The sequence below is a fragment of the Caenorhabditis elegans genome, chromosome III (assembly GCF_000002985.6).
Source record: "Caenorhabditis elegans chromosome III".
NCBI lineage: Eukaryota > Metazoa > Nematoda > Chromadorea > Rhabditida > Rhabditidae > Caenorhabditis > Caenorhabditis elegans.
In genome coordinates, this window is record NC_003281.10 from 3,069,433 (window position 1) to 3,085,918 (window position 16,486).

Genomic DNA, 16,486 nt, shown 5'->3' on the forward strand with positions numbered 1-16,486 from the left:
CAAATTCCTAGGATTTTTCGTTCAAAATGTCTTTTCTGAACGCTAAACCTCTCGTTGTTGCATTTTTCGCGTAAAAAGCTAGAAATCGGCCAAAAGCAGTGAAATTTTGCATAAAGCTGGATATTTGCTCAAAAAGCTAAAAAATCACCTCAAAAAGCTCAAAATTCCGTTTAAAAAGCTGGTATTTGGCTCAAAATATCCAACATTTCTCTGAAAAAAGCTGGGAATTAACTTAAAACGCTCAAAAATTCCGCTTTCAAAGCTGAAAATTCCGCTTAAATTGCTAAAATTCGGCTTTATAAGCTGGAAATTGGCTCGAAAAGCTGAAAATTCCGCTTAAACTGCTAAAACTCGGCTTCAAAAGCTAGAAATTGGCTTGAAAAGCTCTAAATTCCGCTTTAAACGTTGGAAATTCCTCTTAAAAAGAAATTGTCTCAAAAATCTCAAAATTTCGCTCAAAAAGCTGAAAATTTTGCTTAAAACTTAATTTTTCAAATTAAAATGCTACCCTTAGGTCCCTTCTTTCCTTTTCTCAAGCATCCACCCATTTTTTATTTTGAAAAATTTGAAAAAAATTTTAAATTCCTCGCTAAAGTCTATTTTATAAAATAGAAATAGTTATTTTTTCCAAGAAATTAAAGAATTTCAGACATAAAAACGAGGCTACCCGTTTTCCGCGTAATTTATTTGAGCAAATTTCTAGCTTTGCTGAGCAAAATTTTCCGATTATAATGCAAAATTGTGAATATTCCGATTCCAATTCCCGCGCATTAGAATTAACGACACTCCGATATTCCGCCGGTGCGTGTTGTTTAGCGCATTTATTTTTTCGCCTAAAATGTTCGATTTTTCGACGAAAATCTGGATTTTCTCGGTTTTTTTCGCATGAAAAATGAAAATAAACAGTTTTAAATTGAAGAAATAAAATTTTCCCCCTGAAACTTCAGTTTTCTGTGCAAAAACCCCTTGGAACCGTGCTGTAACTTCTTTTTTTTTCGAAAAAATAACATTTTAGGCTCAAATATCTTGTTTTCCGTTGATTCTTGTCGTTTTTCTCACTAAAATCTTCAATTTTCATCACTTTTTTCAGGGTAACACACAAAACCTTCCAAACTAAACATGGGAAAGAAGGTTAAAATTGGAAAACAGCGTCGTGATAAGTATTACAAGCTTGCCAAGGAAGCTGGTGAGTTTTTTAAAAGAATTTTTCATTGAAAAATCAAAAAAAAAATCGATAATTTCCAGGATACCGATCACGTGCCGCGTTCAAATTGGTCCAACTCAACAAAAGATTCGAATTTTTGGAAAAATCCCGTGCGACGGTCGATCTTTGTGCAGCGCCGGGAGGATGGATGCAAGTAGCGTCTCAATTCATGCCAGTCTCCAGTTTAATCGTTGGTAAGACTGAAAATTCGCGTTTTTTAGCGAAAATCCGGCAAAAAACCCAAAAAAATCCATTTTCAGGAGTCGATTTGGCACCGATCAAGCCAATCAAGAACTGTATCGCTCTGCAGGGTGATATTACGACGAATGAGACTCGTGCGGCCATTAAAAAGGAGTTGAAGACATGGAGTGTACGTTTTTCGGCTGAAAAATGATGGAAAATGGCTGAAAATCGGGAAAAATCGAGATAAAAGCTTGAATTTGAGATGAAATTCGAGAAATTCGAGGATTTTCTTGCCTTTCTCCACGAAATTGTGGAAATTGAGCTAAAATTCGAGATTTTCAGGCATTTTTTCACTGAAAATTCAGAAAAACCTTAATTTTGAGTTAAAATACCTTTTTTTGCAATTTTTTGGCAAAAATAATCCCAAAAATCTGGTAATTTTGAATAAAAAAAACCAAAAAACCTTGATTTTGAGCTAAAAATCTCACAAATTTGTGCAAATCTCAATTTTTGTCCAATTTGGCCGAAAAAAAGCTGAATTTTTAGCTAAAATTCCAACATTTTCAACAAAATTTAGGTAAAAGCCTAATAACTTTAAATTTTGGCCGATTTTTATCAAATTTCGAATAAAATTATCGATTTTCGCCGAAAAATCTTGTATTTTGAGCTAAAAATCTTATTTTTATCGAAAATATATCGATTTTCCCGTGAAAATGTCGATTTTTGTTCAATTTAGCCTGAAAAAACCTATTTTTGAGCTAAAAATCTAGATTTTCAAGCGATTTATCTCGAATTTCGAGGAAAAACTCAACTTTTTCGAGAATATTATCGTAAAAGTGTAGATTTTTGTTCAATTTTGCCAAAAAATACCGGAATTTTGAGCTAAAATCTCAGGTTTTTCATGAAATTTAAGGAAAAGCTCGATAACTGAAAGTTTTGGCCGAATTTTAAGTGAAAATCTCCGTTTTCGTCTGGATTTTGAGCTAAAATCCCGGATTTTCAAGCGATTTATCGAAAATGTCAATTTTGTCCAATTTCGCTCAAAAAACCGTTAATTTTGAGCTAAAATTTCAGATTTTAAAGCTATTTATCTCGAATTTTAACGGAAAAAATCAATTTTCAGGTCATTTTCACCCGAATTTCATCGAATTTCCCACTAAAATCCACTCTTATTTTCAGGCAGACTGTGTACTTCACGACGGAGCTCCAAATGTCGGTCTAAATTGGGTTCATGATGCATTTCAACAGAATTGTCTCACACTTTCGGCTCTTAAACTCGCCACACAAATCCTACGTAAAGGCGGTACTTTTGTGACAAAAGTGTTCCGTTCAAACGATTATTCGTGTTTGATTCGCGTTTTTGAGAAGCTTTTCAAGGTAAAAATCGAGTTTTTACCTGAAAAATAGATTTTGGCCGAAAATACCCGAAAATCCACGCAAAACCACATTTTTTGCATTAAAAATTGACAAAAAATATTTTAGACTCTTCAAAATCTGAAAAATTGCTTAAAAATTAAAGAAAATCGGGGTTTTCTCTAGAAAAAAAAGCGCAAAACGACCATATTTTAGTCATTTCCACTCTAAAAATTCCCAAAAATCAAGAAAAAGCGAAGAAAATTGCGATAAATTCTGATTTTTACCTGAAAAACAGCACGAAAATCGATATAATCGCTTTTTTTTGAGCTGAAAATACTCAAAAAATCGAGAAAAAAACCACATTTTTTTAAATATTAAAATAGACAAAAATACGTTTTTTGTGCAGCTTTTAGAGTCTAAAATCGAAAAAAATTGGAAAAAATTCGCGGTTTTACCTGAAAATAGCCGAAAATCGGAAAAAAAACCACATTTTTTGTTCGAAAATCTGTAAAAATTAGAATTTTTCGGAAAACCTGTGATTTTTCAGTATTTTTAATCAAGTTGTTAGTATGAAAACAGATTTATTATGCTCAAATTTTCAATTTTAAGCCGATTTTTGTAGATTTATTCTGATTTTTTGAGCACTTTAGAGCTAGGAAAATGAGAAATATTGCATTTTTTACTCAATTTATCAGTTTTTTCGCTAAAAATACCCGAAAATTCATAGAAAACCCAAATTTTTTGTTCGAAAAATTTTACAAAAATGTGTGTGTGTGTGTGTGTTTTTTTTTCTCAAAAATATGGTTTTGGGCTCAGATTTCCCATTTTTAGGACATATTTGTGTGTCAAATATCGATTTTTCGTTGGAAACCAAAATTTTCACGTTAAAATGAACTTTATTGCCGTTTTTACCAGTTTTTTTTTTTTTTGGAAAATTGCCAATTTTCTCAGAAAAGGCCTCCTGATTTTTTTTAAAATCAAAAATCCAACAATTTTACGGTTTTTAGTCTGAAAATCTGAAAAATTACCTGAAAAATAGGAAAAATGAGAACATTTGCATTTTTTACTCAATTTATCTCTAAAAAACCCAAAAAAAAAACCTTAAAAATCCTCCATTTTTCCTATTTTAATCATTTACATTCTAAAAATGCCCAAGAAACTAGAAAAATCGATATAATCGCATTTTTTTTAGCTGAAAATAATCCACATTTTTTGTTCGAAAATCTGTAAAAATTAGAATTTTTCAGTATTTTTATCATTTTTTTTTAAAGTGTTAAATCAGGTTTATCATGCTCAAATTTTCATTTTTCAGCCGGTTTTACGTAGATTTATCAGAAAAAAGAGTGAAAAGTCGCATTTTTACGTAATTTATCTCTAAAAAAACCCAAAAAAAAACCTTTAAAATCCTCCCATTTTTTCAGCGCGTTCACGTCTGGAAACCGGCAGCTTCACGTCTCGAGTCTGCCGAGATTTTCGTCGTTTGTGAGGTCTATCAGAAGCCCGATAAAGTTGGAGCCGAGTATTTGGATCCGAAAAAAGTTTTTGCAAATCCTGACGGCTCCGAAGGAACCAAACCGAATCCACAGAATTTACTGATTGGAAAACAAAAAAAAGCAAAAGCCGAGGGTTATGATACGGATTCACTTGCAATTCATTCGACAATTAATGCAACGGATTTTATTAAATCTAGTGGATATTTGGATATTCTTGGAACTGCCAATGTTATCACTCTTGATGATGAAAAATGGAAAAATCATGAGAAAACTACGGAAGAAGTGATTGAATACATGAATGATGTCAAAGTTCTTGGCCCCAGAGAGCTGAGGTACACAAATCATGCAAAAATTTGAATTTTTGCGCTAAAATTCATGAAAATCGACTGAAAATGAACGAGAAATGTGGAAAATTTGGATTTTTACGCCAAAAATCGTGAAAATCGAAAAAAATTGTATTTTCCTCTCGAAAAACTGAGAAATTTTTGATTTTTGGCTCAAAACCAGATTTTTGTGCCACAAAATTCATTAAAAATGCACGAAAAATTGAAAAAAAATTAATTTTTTATCAGAAAAATCCTCCAAAAAGCCGAAAAGTAACGAAAATCCATTCGAAATTCTAGTTTTTATGACAAAAATGTTGGGAAATTGAGACAATTTGGATTTTTGCGCTACAATCGACTGGAAAATAGGAAATATGTCTTGAAATCTAACTTTTATGCTAAAAATTGGATTTTTTTTTGCTCAAAAACCCATTAAAACTAGAAAATATATATTCATTAAAATTGAATTTTCCACTCAATTTATGCCCAAAATCTTCGGAAAATGGCAAAATTTGACTCAAAATTCATGAAAATCGACTTCAAAATCGAAAAAATGTGTGCAAAATCTTCGAACAATGTTGAAGTTGAATTTTTGCGCAAAAAAACATGATAATTCCATTTGAATCTCCAAAAAACAACTGAAAAGTAACCAGAAATTCATGAAAATCCACAGAAATTCTATAGTTTTTTATGATTAAAATTCAATTTTTTTTCAACAAAATTTGGATTTTTGCGCTAAAATTCAATTTTTTATGCGAAAAATTGAATTTTTCTCACAATTTTCACCTAAAATCCTCGAAAAATGGCAACATTTGGATTTTTTGCTCAAAAATCCACTAAAAACGATAAATAATTTGCTTGAAAATCCATAAAATCTGAATCTTTCTCTCAATTTGTGCTCAAAAATTCAAAAACTTGGTGAAAAATGCAATCTTTGCTTAAAAATTCTGTAAAATTTACAAAATTCAGTGTTTGTGTACTTTCGGAACTACCGTAACCCAAAAAATTCAAAATTTCCGGTTGAAAATTGAAGAAACTAGAAAATTTCGACAAAATTAGCGGAAAAAACCCAATTTTCTTATATTTAGTTGGGGCTGGAATTGGAAAATCTGCAAAATTTGGTGTTTGCGTACTTTTGAAGCTACAGTAACCGAAAAAGACTTGATTTTCTTGAAAAGTGCCGTATTTTCGCGATTTTATCATAAAAATTCCAATTTTTCCAATTGAAAAAGCGAAAATTTCAATTTTTCCATAAAAAATCTGCCTTTTTTACGCTAAAAATATTCTAAAAAATTAAAAAAATCCAGTTTTTCGGCTAAAAATCTAGTTTTTACGATAAAAAATGCTTTACAAAGGAGATCAATCTTACTTTTTGCAGAGTTCTTCTATGAAAAACGAGAATTTTTACGATTTTAAATGAATTTTGAACTGAAAATCTGCGAAATTCGATGGTGGTTATAGTTTTAAAGCTATAGTAATATGAAATGGTGAAATTTTCACTCAAAAATTGCCCAAATTTGAGGATTTTAAGATATTGTACGTGAAAACACCCTTAAAAGGAAGAAATTTGGTGGAAAAATACAATTTTCGCTCTAAAAAATTCCGTAAATTCGAGAATTTATGAAAAATACTTTGGTTTTTTATAGTAAATGGTAAAATTTATATCAAAAACCAAAGTATTTCTCATAAATTATCATATTTACGGAATTTTTAATGCGGAAATTGTTTTTTTTTACCAAATTTCTCCCTCAAAAGGGTGTTTTTTCGTCCAATTTCTTAAAATCCTCAAATTTGGGCAATTTTTGAGCGAAAATTTCACCATTTTAAATTACTGTAGCTTGAAAACTATGATAGCATCGAATTTCGCAGATTTTCAGTTCAAAATTCATTTAAAATCGTAAAAATACTCGTTTTTTCACAGAAGAACTCTGAAAAAAAAGAGATTGTATTAACTGGCGTTAATCTTTGAAAAATGAGAAAATTCATTAAAAATCTAAATTTTACGCTAAAAATACTCCAAAATTTATGAGGAAATAGTAAAATATACAAGTTTTAAAATCTTTGAAAAAAATGCTATTCAAATGGGATTATTTTTAGCGTAAAATTTAGATTTTTAATGAATTTTCTCATTTTTCAAAGATTAACGCCAGCGTAGGAGGACTCAATTTTTGATGCATTTTTAGCGTTAAAAAAATCTTAATTTTTCTATCAAAAATCCGATTTTTAAGCTAAAAATTTAGAAAAAAAATCATTTTTTCCACTCGAAAAATGCCAAAATCCCAATTTGCCGACTTAAAATCGTATTTTTTGCAGAGTCCTCCTACGCTGGCGTAAATCAATGTTGGAAACACTCGAAGAACAACGAAAAGCCGTCGAAGGTGAAGCAAAAGAAGTAGAAATTGAGGAAAATCTGACAGAAGAACAACTAGAAGATCGTGCAATGGCAGAAATCGATGAGCTCATCGCAAAAGCTTCAGAAGACGAGAAAGCAGCGTTGAAAAAGAAGAAAAAGAAGATGTTAAAGGCAAAAGCTCGTGTGCTCAAACGTCGAGAGCTCAAAATGATTATTGATGGAGATGAGGGACCACAGGCTGAAGATCAAGAAGTTTTCCAGTTGAAAAAGATTCGAAAAGCTAAAGAATTGGCTGAAATCACCAAAGATACACAGGCACCCGATTTTGATATGATGGAGGATGGAGGTACTGTGGAAACTCGAGAAGAAGCTGGACAAAAATGACCTGAAAAATTGAAAAATTCAGAGATTTTTAGCTGAAAAATGTGAAAATTCGGGAAATTTCGCCTGAAAATAAGGAATTTCAGAGATTTTTAGCTGAAAATTGGAAAAATTCAGAGATTTTCAGCAGAAAAATGAAAATTTAGGAGATTTTCAGTTAAAAATTGAAAAATTCAGGAAATTTCAGAGATTTTTTGCTGAATTTTTAAAAATTCATCAATTTCTCCTGGAAAATTAAAAATTTCATTAAATTTCGCCTGTAAACTGAAAATTTCAACGATTTTCAGTTAAAAATTGAACAATTTCTAGAATTTCGCCTGAAATTTATAAAAAAATCGCCATTTTCAATTCAAAAGCCGTGATTTTCGAAAATTACCCAAACAAAAAAAATAGGGATTTTTATTACAAAAATCTATAAAAATGAGCTTTTCTCATTTTCTGAAGGATTTTACGATTTTGAAAAAAAAAAGCTTAAAACTTTGAAAAATCGAAAAACTTTGAAAAATTCAATTATAAATTGAAAAACTCTTGAAAATTGAGAAAAAATCCATCAAAATTCCAATTTTCCCAGAAAATTTATCGAAAATTACTCGAAAAGCCAAAAAAAAATTTCAACAATATCAAAAATGCACCAATTTTCGGGGGAAAAAATTTAAATTGAAATGAAAAATCTTTTTTTTTTCGGTATAAAACTGCTCAAAATCCCTACGAATTTTGAACAAAAAAAGGAAAAATCACATTTTTCGACTTCAAATTTCTTGAAAAACGCTAAAATTTGACCTTGAAAACCTTGAAAATAACCTAATTTTCAGGAAAAAACTAAATTTTAAACCAAAAAATGCTCGAAAAACTGAAAATAATGAAGAACAATTTGAAAAAAATATGGAATTTATCAAATTTTCATTTAAAAAAACTAAAATTTCAAGCTCAAAACTATAAAAAATCTAAAAAATTTTGAAAAATCCAAAATAAAATACGGAATTTTATTGATTTTTCTCTTTCTAAAACACTCAGAAATTTGAGAAAAACCAAAATTTTAATCCCACAGCTATAAAAATTAATGAATTTCTCGAAAAACAATGAAAAAGCTTCGAAATTTGAGAAAAAAAAATTCAAATTTATGAAATTTCCATGAAAAAAACTAAAATTTCAAGCTCAAAACTATAAAAAATCTATAAATTACTTAAAAAACATAAAAATTACCGAATTTTAATGATTTTTCAAGCTCCAAACTTTGAAAAACTGGAAAAAAACCCAAAAATTCCTTTTTTTTCGGAAAAGTCTGAAAAATTGAAAAAAGTAAAACTTACTCAAAAAAAAACCTGAAAACGCTCAGAAATACATCTGATTTTCATGAAAATGTGAATTTTATGCTCGAAATTGCTCAAAATTCTCAGAAATTTGACAGAAAAGTTGAAAAACTGACTAATTTTCATGAAAAATTGCCGAATATCATCGATTTTTAGCTCTAAAAAACTCGGAAATTTGAAAATAATTAGAATTTATCAAATTTTCATATTAAAAAAATCTATAAAATACTGAAAAATACCGAATTTTATCAATGTTTCTTTGCTTTCTTGTACTCGAAAAATGATGAAAAAGCTCAGAAATTTGAAAAAAAAATTAAATTTATCTAATTTTCATTTAAAAGAAACTGTAAAAATCAATAATATTCTTAAAAATCCTAATTTAAATGAAAAACTTCCGATTTTTTCATGAAAATTTGAATTTTTTTGACCGAAATTGCTCAAAATTCTCCGGATTTCGACAGAAAAGTTGAAAAAATGTTATTTTTCATGAAAAATTGCCGAATTTTATGGGGGCGAATTTTACACCGCAAATTTCGAAAATGTTGGGTCCCGCCACGAAAATTGTAGTTTAAAGGCGCATAGGTAGATCAAAACTCAAAGTTGGCGGATTCTAGTCAATATGGGGCTTATTTTAAAGCTCTCGGTAAGCTGAATGTAGTTTAGCTACTGAAAATTGAAAATTTAAACAATTTTTGGGTCTAGCAGCGAAAATTTCGAATTTAAAGGCGCATAGGTAGGACAAATTTCAAAATTGACGGAATCTAGTCAATATGGGGCTTATTTGAAAGCTCTCAATGAGCTGAATCTAGTTTGGCTACTAAAAATCAAAAAATACTGAAAAATTTCGCGGCGAGACCCAAAATTCTATTTTTCATCAGATTTTAATGAAAAAAACCCGGATTTTTTCGAATTTTTTTGATAAATTTAAAAATTAAAATTGAACCACTAATAACTTCAAAATGGCACATCTGTCGCCTAGTTCTCGGGAATTTCTGTATATTTTGGGTCCCGCCACCAAAAAAAAAATTCTAAATTTAAAGGAGCATAACCCAATTTCCCTCTTCATTTTCGAGGAAATCACTTAAAAATTTGAATTCTTTGAAAAATTCCAGTCAAAACACACTTTTATTAAGCCTCTAACGTCGATTTTTAACTATTTCGGGTCTCGCCACGAAAAATTGTAGTTTAAAGGCGCATAGGTAGCTGAAATTTCAAAATTGACGGATTCTAGTCAATATGGGGCACATTTTGAAGCTCTCAGTGAGCTTAATATACTGCGGCTACTAAAAATTGAATATTTTCAAATTTTTTGGGTCTCGCAGCGAAAGTTTCGAATTTAAAGGCGCATACAGTCATTTTATGGCGGTTCTAGACAAACTTTCTGAGTAAATTTTGATTTATTTTTCAATTTCACTTACAAACCAGTCTCAGTCATTATATTTGACAAATTTTGGGTCCCGCCACGAAAATTTCATTATCGATTTTTTTTTGCAGATTCGGACGAAGAAGAGGGTCTCGGTGAAGGAGAATGGGAAACTCATGGAGAAGAAGGCGAAAATTCAGATGAAGATGAAAATGAATTAATTCATACAGAAAAGTCTGGAATGAGTAAAATGGAGAAACGGAATGCACGAACTGAATCATGGTTTGAAAAAGAAGAAATTTCTGGATTAGTATCAGATGAGGATGATGATGATGAAATGAATGCAATTGAGAAGCACATCGGAAAAAATCGATCGAAAAAGACGGAAAACTATGAGAATACTGTGTCATTTGATGATTCTAAGGGCAAAAAGAAGGGAAAGAAGGGTGGAAAAGGCGGAGAGGATGATGGTTTTAATACCAATGATGGTACGGAGAAGATTCGGTGAAAATCGTGAAAAAAATGCGAAAAATCCGACCCAAAACCCTGATTTTTGTGGAAAATCTCGATTTTTCATATAATTTCGTGAAAAACTCGCGAATTTTGATTTGATTTTAAAAAATTGATCAAAAAATCTGAGTTTTGAAAAAAAAAACGCGGTTTTCATAAAATTTCATGAAAAACTCGGGAAGTTTGAGAAAATTTGTCCCAAAACTTTAAGTTTGGAGGAAAACGCGATTTTTCATGAAATCTCGTGAAAAATTCCCGAAATTCGAGAAAAATTGACCCGAAACCTCTGATTTTTGTGAAAAAAACGCAATAATAAATTAAAACCCATAAATCTTTTTTAAAAAAATGTACAAAAAACTATAAAATTTTCCACTTTTTCAGCCGACGAGCTGAAAAAATTCAAATTTACTTGAAAACCCCTTGAAAATTGAAAATTTTCAATAATTTTCCAATTTTAATTGCGAAAAATTCTGAAAACAGAAAATAATTGTTAAAATTTCACTAAAAGCCTTCAAAAAATGGCGAAAAGCAGTAATAACATTTTATTTTTTGAAAAATTCCCCAAATTCAATTTAAAAAATTCTTTAAAAAATTAAAAATACTAGAAAATTTGATCAGATTTCTCATTTCAAGCCGCTTTTCCATATATTAGGTCTCGAAATAAGTTCCGGGTCAAAAATCATAACTTTGTTCGCTGCGTATCAATTTTTATGAAACTTTGGGAATTTATATTATCAACTATGATCTTTCATTTGCCAATAGTCACAAAAGTTTTTGACCACCCCAAGTGCCCTAACTCGGAGCCAATTTTTTCATGCATTTTTCTGATCTCGCTTCTTTTCAACTTTCAATTGAGGTTTGTGTGCGAATTTTGCTTTGTTTAGAACACATCATTAGAAAACGACAAAAGTTTGGAAAAAAATCCGTCCAAAAAAATTTTTTTTGGTTGGTCGTCAAAAAATCTTCGAAAAAAATTTTGTCGTTTTCTAATAATGTATTCTCAACAAAGAAAAATCCGCACACAAACCTCAATTGAAACCTGAAAAGAACCGAGATCAGAAAAATGCCTGAAAAAATTGGCTCCGAGTTAGGCCACTTGGGGTGGTCAACAACTTTTGTGACAATTATCAAATGAAAGACCATGGTTGATAATATAAATTCCCAAAGTTTCATAAAAATTGATACGCAGCGAACAAAGTTATGATTTTTGACCCGGAACTTATTTCGAGACCTAATATATTTTTCAAATTTTCAGCCGATGAACAAGCTTCCGAATCAGAGTCCTCCGACGCTGAAATGGATGAAGTGGCAAAGGAGAAGCTGAGCCGATTCGATGCACAAATTGATTTGGATGATGATGATGAAGAAGAAAGATATGAAGATGAAGGAAGACGTGCTGCAAAACGAAAATGTGATAAGAAAATAATCGGAGAAGATTTGAAACCAGTGGCAAAGAAGCGTAAATTGACACCCGAACAGTTGGCAATCGGTGAACAAATGATCTACTCAGCGAAGGCGGCAAGGAATTTAGAGGATGAAGCATGGAATCGATATGCAAATAATGATGAAGATCTTCCTGATTGGTTTGCTGATGATGAGAAGAAACATTATTTCAAGCAGACGCCTGTTACAAAGGAACAAGTTGCTCTGTATAGGGAACGAATGAGAGAATTTAATGCAAGACCATCGAAGAAGGTTGCCGAGGCGAAGGCTAGAAAACAGAAAAAGTAAAAATTGGATGGAAATTGAGCGAAAATGCGCGAGAAAATTGACATTTTAAGCCTAAAATTGAAGTTAAAAACTGAAAAAATACGAGAAAAAGGCTGGAAATTGAGCTAAAATGCGAGAAAATTGACATTTTAAGCCTAAAATTTAAGCTTAAAAACTGAAAAAATACGAGAAAAAGGCTGGAAATTGAGCTTGGCTGATTTCGGTCGAAATTGCACGATTTTAGGCTAAAAAATATTAAAAAATACGAGAAAAACTGGAATATGAGCTGAAATTGATCAAATGCCATAAAATTGACACAATTTTCAAAGTTTTAAGCTAGAAAACTGGCCAGAAACATGACTTTACAACTTAAAAATTGAAAAAAAAAATGGGAAAAATTGCAATTTAGGGCAAAAATAATGTTAGTTTAGGTGTAGAAGGTCAAAATTGGGCCGTTTTCAGCGCTAGAATTCAGTTTAAACGGAGATAAAAATATGACAAATTTGAATGAAAATCAGAAAATTTCGAGATTTTCGCAAAAATTTAAGTTTTAGGCTAGAAAACTTACACACGGAAAATTACGGAAGTACTAGAAGAAATAGTGTAAAATGGGCTTTAAATTACGAATTTTGAAGTAAATTTGATAAAATTCCAGGAAAATTGCCTGAAAAAAAGGCAGTTTTCGGACAAAATTGCACGATTTTATAGGCTCAAAATTTGAACAAATCAGAGAAAATTTACGCTAAAATTGAGATAATTCGAGAAAATTTGCAATGAAAAATAGCCGAATTTGGCGAAAATTGAAGTTTTAGGCTAGAAAACTGAGAAAGTAATGGAAAAATTGCTGAAAAATGCCCATCATGGAGAAAATTGCACTATTTTAGGCTTAAAATTGAAAAAAGTACGAGAAAATTCGAAAATTTCGAGATTTGCGCAAAAATTCGCTCAGTTAGACTTAAACTTCATATTACACGAGCATAGAATGCCAAAATACGGGAGAAATTGCTGGAAATTGAGCTAAAATTGAAAAAATGCAAGAAAATTAGCCGATTTCGGACAATATTGCACGATTTTAGGCTCAAAAATTGAAAAAAAAAACGAGAAAAAAGGCTAAAATGGCCGATTTTGGACAAAATTGGCACAGAGTTAAAGTTTTAGTCTAGAAAACTGGGAAACTACCGGAAAATTGCGCGCAAATAGGCTTTTCATTGTTTTTTTTTAGGTAATAAGGGGTACTGTAGCTCTTAAAGTACACAATCGCCATATCCTACGACAGAATGCAGAAAAGTTTGAAAAAATTGGGGAAACTAGTGAAAAAATCGAATTTTGCACGATTTTCGATTCGTAACCAAATTTTTGTCGAGAAAAATGAGCTGGTGGCCTAACTTTTTGGATTACTAGGCCACCAAGAGGAAAATGGGGGTTTTAGGTGATTTTTCACTAAAAATCAATAATTTTAAGACGAAAATAATTGGTTTTCACTAGTCCATGTTGATTTTCGTACAGAAAATTCTGATTTTTAAGAGTTTTTAGGGATTTTTCAAAAATCTGAAAAAAAAAGCCTTAAAATAGCCTCTCTATCATTTTTTTCCGTGACTTGTGTGCTTCTACTCTTATTGATTGCAGTAAAAACGGGTATTTATTCACATTTTTAGCCTTAAATTTGCTGAAAATGTGAATAAATACCGTATTTCTGCAAACAATTTGACAATAGAGCACATTTGTCACTCGGAGATGCGGAAGCTATGCACAAATTTTCAATTTTTACTTTTACAAAAACTTGTAATTTTCACGTTGATTTAGTGTTAAAATGCATTTTTTAGCCAATATTGGGGTTTTAAATTGAAAAAAATCGCTAATTTTGCCGTTTTTCAGGATGCAACGTAAGCTGGAATCGGCAAAGAAAAAAGCTGAAGGAATTCTTGAAAATGATCAAATGGAGCACTCGGAAAAGGTTCGAGAAATGAAGAAAGTGTATGCAAATGCGACGAGAAAGGAGAAAAAGAAGGTTGAATTAGTTCGAATGACGAAAGGAAAGAAGGGAAAAACTGGACGACCAAATGGACAATATAAGCTTGTCGATAGGTAAAATTTGGAGAAAATTTGAAGAAAAAGCTGAAAAATTGAGAAATTTTGGTTAAAAACCTCCTAAAAATGGCCAAAATCGAGAAAAGTTGAACTTTTTGTGAAATTTCACTGAAAAATTCTGGTTTAAAAAAAACAGCTAATTTTTAGACAAAAATGACGAAAATCGCGAAAAAAATTGGAAAATTTTGCAGAAATCTTGGGCATAAAAATTACTACAAATTTTCGAAAAAATTAGATTTTCGTTGGAAACCCCCCAAAAAATTCAAAATTTCATTCAAAAAAGTCAAAAAATTGAAAAAATCGTCGATTTTTGTTGAAAAACCTTTGAAAAATTGGAAAAAATTTGAAATTTAACGAAAACTTTCATTTTTAATTGAATATTCCTTGAAAGTTCTGAAAAATTCTAAAAAAAATTGGATTTCCCCGAAAATGCCCAAAAATTCATAATAATCTCTCGAAAAAATTGAAATTTTTTTTAAAAAACGTAAAACTATTGGAAAATTCCAATTTTTAGTTGGAAAAAAATGCAAAAAAAAACAGGAAAAAAATTGGAAATTATTCAAAATTTGACATTTTAATTGGAAAACTTGGGAAATTTTGAAAAAATCTGACAAAATTACTCTAAAAGCTGAAAAAGTCAGAAAAATTCTGGAAATTTTTGAGAAAAAAATAAATAAATAAATCGAGAAACTTCAAAACAAAAGGAAATTTCCAAAAAATTGAGAAAAAACATCTGAAATTTTCCCAAAAGACCAGAGAATTCACAGATTTTCGCAGAAAAGAACCAAAAAAAATCCTAAAAGTCGTAATTTTCTTGAAAGTCGAAAAAACCGCTAAAATGTTTGAGAGACTACTCTAAAAGCCTAAAAAAAATCAGGAATTTCCGAAAAATCCGAAAAACTGTTCAAAAATTCCATTTTTAGTGGAAAAAATTGGAAATTTCTCAATTTTAAATCAAAAAACCTGGAAAATTCATTAAAAACCACTCTGAAAGCCGAAAATTTTCGAAAAAAAAATTGGAAAAACTCTGGAAATTCCCACAAAAGTTCATTAAAATCACCGGAAAAATTCGAAAAACTATTCAAAATTTCCAATTTTCAGTCGAAATATTCAAAAAATCGAAAAAATTCATAAAAAACTACTCTGAAATCCTAAAAAATCGAAAATTTCTCAAAAAAAATGCTTCAAATTTTCCAGCCGTATGAAGAAGGACCTCCGTGCAGCAAAAGCCAAAGAAAAGACAAAAGGACGCGGTGGAAAACGTGGAATTCCAAAGAAAACTGGTGGCGGAGGTGGTGGCCGTGGCCGTGGAGGTGGTGGCCGAGGAGGCGGAAGACGCTGAAAATTTCAAATTTTTTCGCTTTTTTACCCCCCGATTACCCCATTGTTCGTTTTATTTTTTATTTTTTACATCGTTATCAATTTTTTTTGTGTTTTTTTTTGTTGTTATACAGTTTTTAACCGCTTTTTCTGTTTTTTTGACCCCAAAAAATCTGAAATTGTTAATTTTTTTTAATTGTTATTTTACTCTTAAAAACCCCCAAAATGAAGCCAATTTGCGTATTTTTGTAGCCAATTTTCCAGCAGAAACGTTAATTTTAACCTAAAATCATTTATCTTTTCACAAAATTGGGTCCCACCACGAAAATCGCCGTTCGTTGTGAGACCCAATTTTTCGGCTGTTTTTGTTTGTTTTTAAAACAAATCTTAGTGCGCAGAGCATTAATTGTGCCTAAACACCGCAATTTTCGAAAATGTTGGGTCCCGCCACGAAAATTGTAGTTTAAAGGCGCATAGGTAGATCAAAACTCAAAGTTGGCGGATTCTAGTCAATATGGGGCTTATTTTAAAGCTCTCGGTAAGCTGAATGTAGTTTAGCTACTGACAATTGAAAATTTAAACAATTTTTGGGTCTAGCAGCGAAAATTTCGAATTTAAAGGCGCATAGGTAGGACAAATTTCAAAATTGACGGAATCTAGTCAATATGGGGCTTATTTGAAAGCTCTCAATGAGCTGAATCTAGTTTAGCTACTAAAAATAAAAAAAATACTGAAAAATTTCGCGGCGAGACCCAAAATTCTATTTTTCATCAGATTTTAATGAAAAAAACCCGGATTTTTTCGAATTTTTTTGATAAATTTAAAATTTAAAATTGAACCACTAATAACTTCAAAATGGCACATCTGTCGCCTAGTTCTCGGGAATTTCTGT

General features: G+C 30.8%; 1 protein-coding gene across 3 annotated transcripts; it reads left to right on the forward strand.

The window, feature by feature from the left end:
• Positions 1–1,090: 1,090 nt before the first annotated feature.
• On the forward strand, positions 1,091–15,836 carry H06I04.3 (the record flags this gene model as incomplete). Of its 3 annotated transcripts, NM_065254.8 has the most annotated exons (10): positions 1,091–1,186; positions 1,246–1,398; positions 1,465–1,574; positions 2,567–2,764; positions 4,165–4,568; positions 6,873–7,258; positions 10,098–10,454; positions 11,732–12,203; positions 14,062–14,271; positions 15,472–15,836. In NM_065254.8, the coding sequence occupies 10 exons, from the start codon at positions 1,120–1,122 to the stop codon at positions 15,614–15,616; spliced, it is 2,502 nt and encodes an 833-aa protein (NP_497655.1). The 3 variants fall into 3 exon arrangements, with proteins under 3 accessions (NP_497655.1, NP_001022635.1, NP_497656.2); NM_001027464.6 differs by lacking the exon at positions 15,472–15,836 and having other exon boundaries at positions 1,120–1,186; positions 14,062–14,323; NM_065255.6 differs by lacking the exons at positions 14,062–14,271; positions 15,472–15,836 and having other exon boundaries at positions 1,120–1,186; positions 11,732–12,207.
• Between the last annotated feature and the right edge of the window lie 650 nt (positions 15,837–16,486).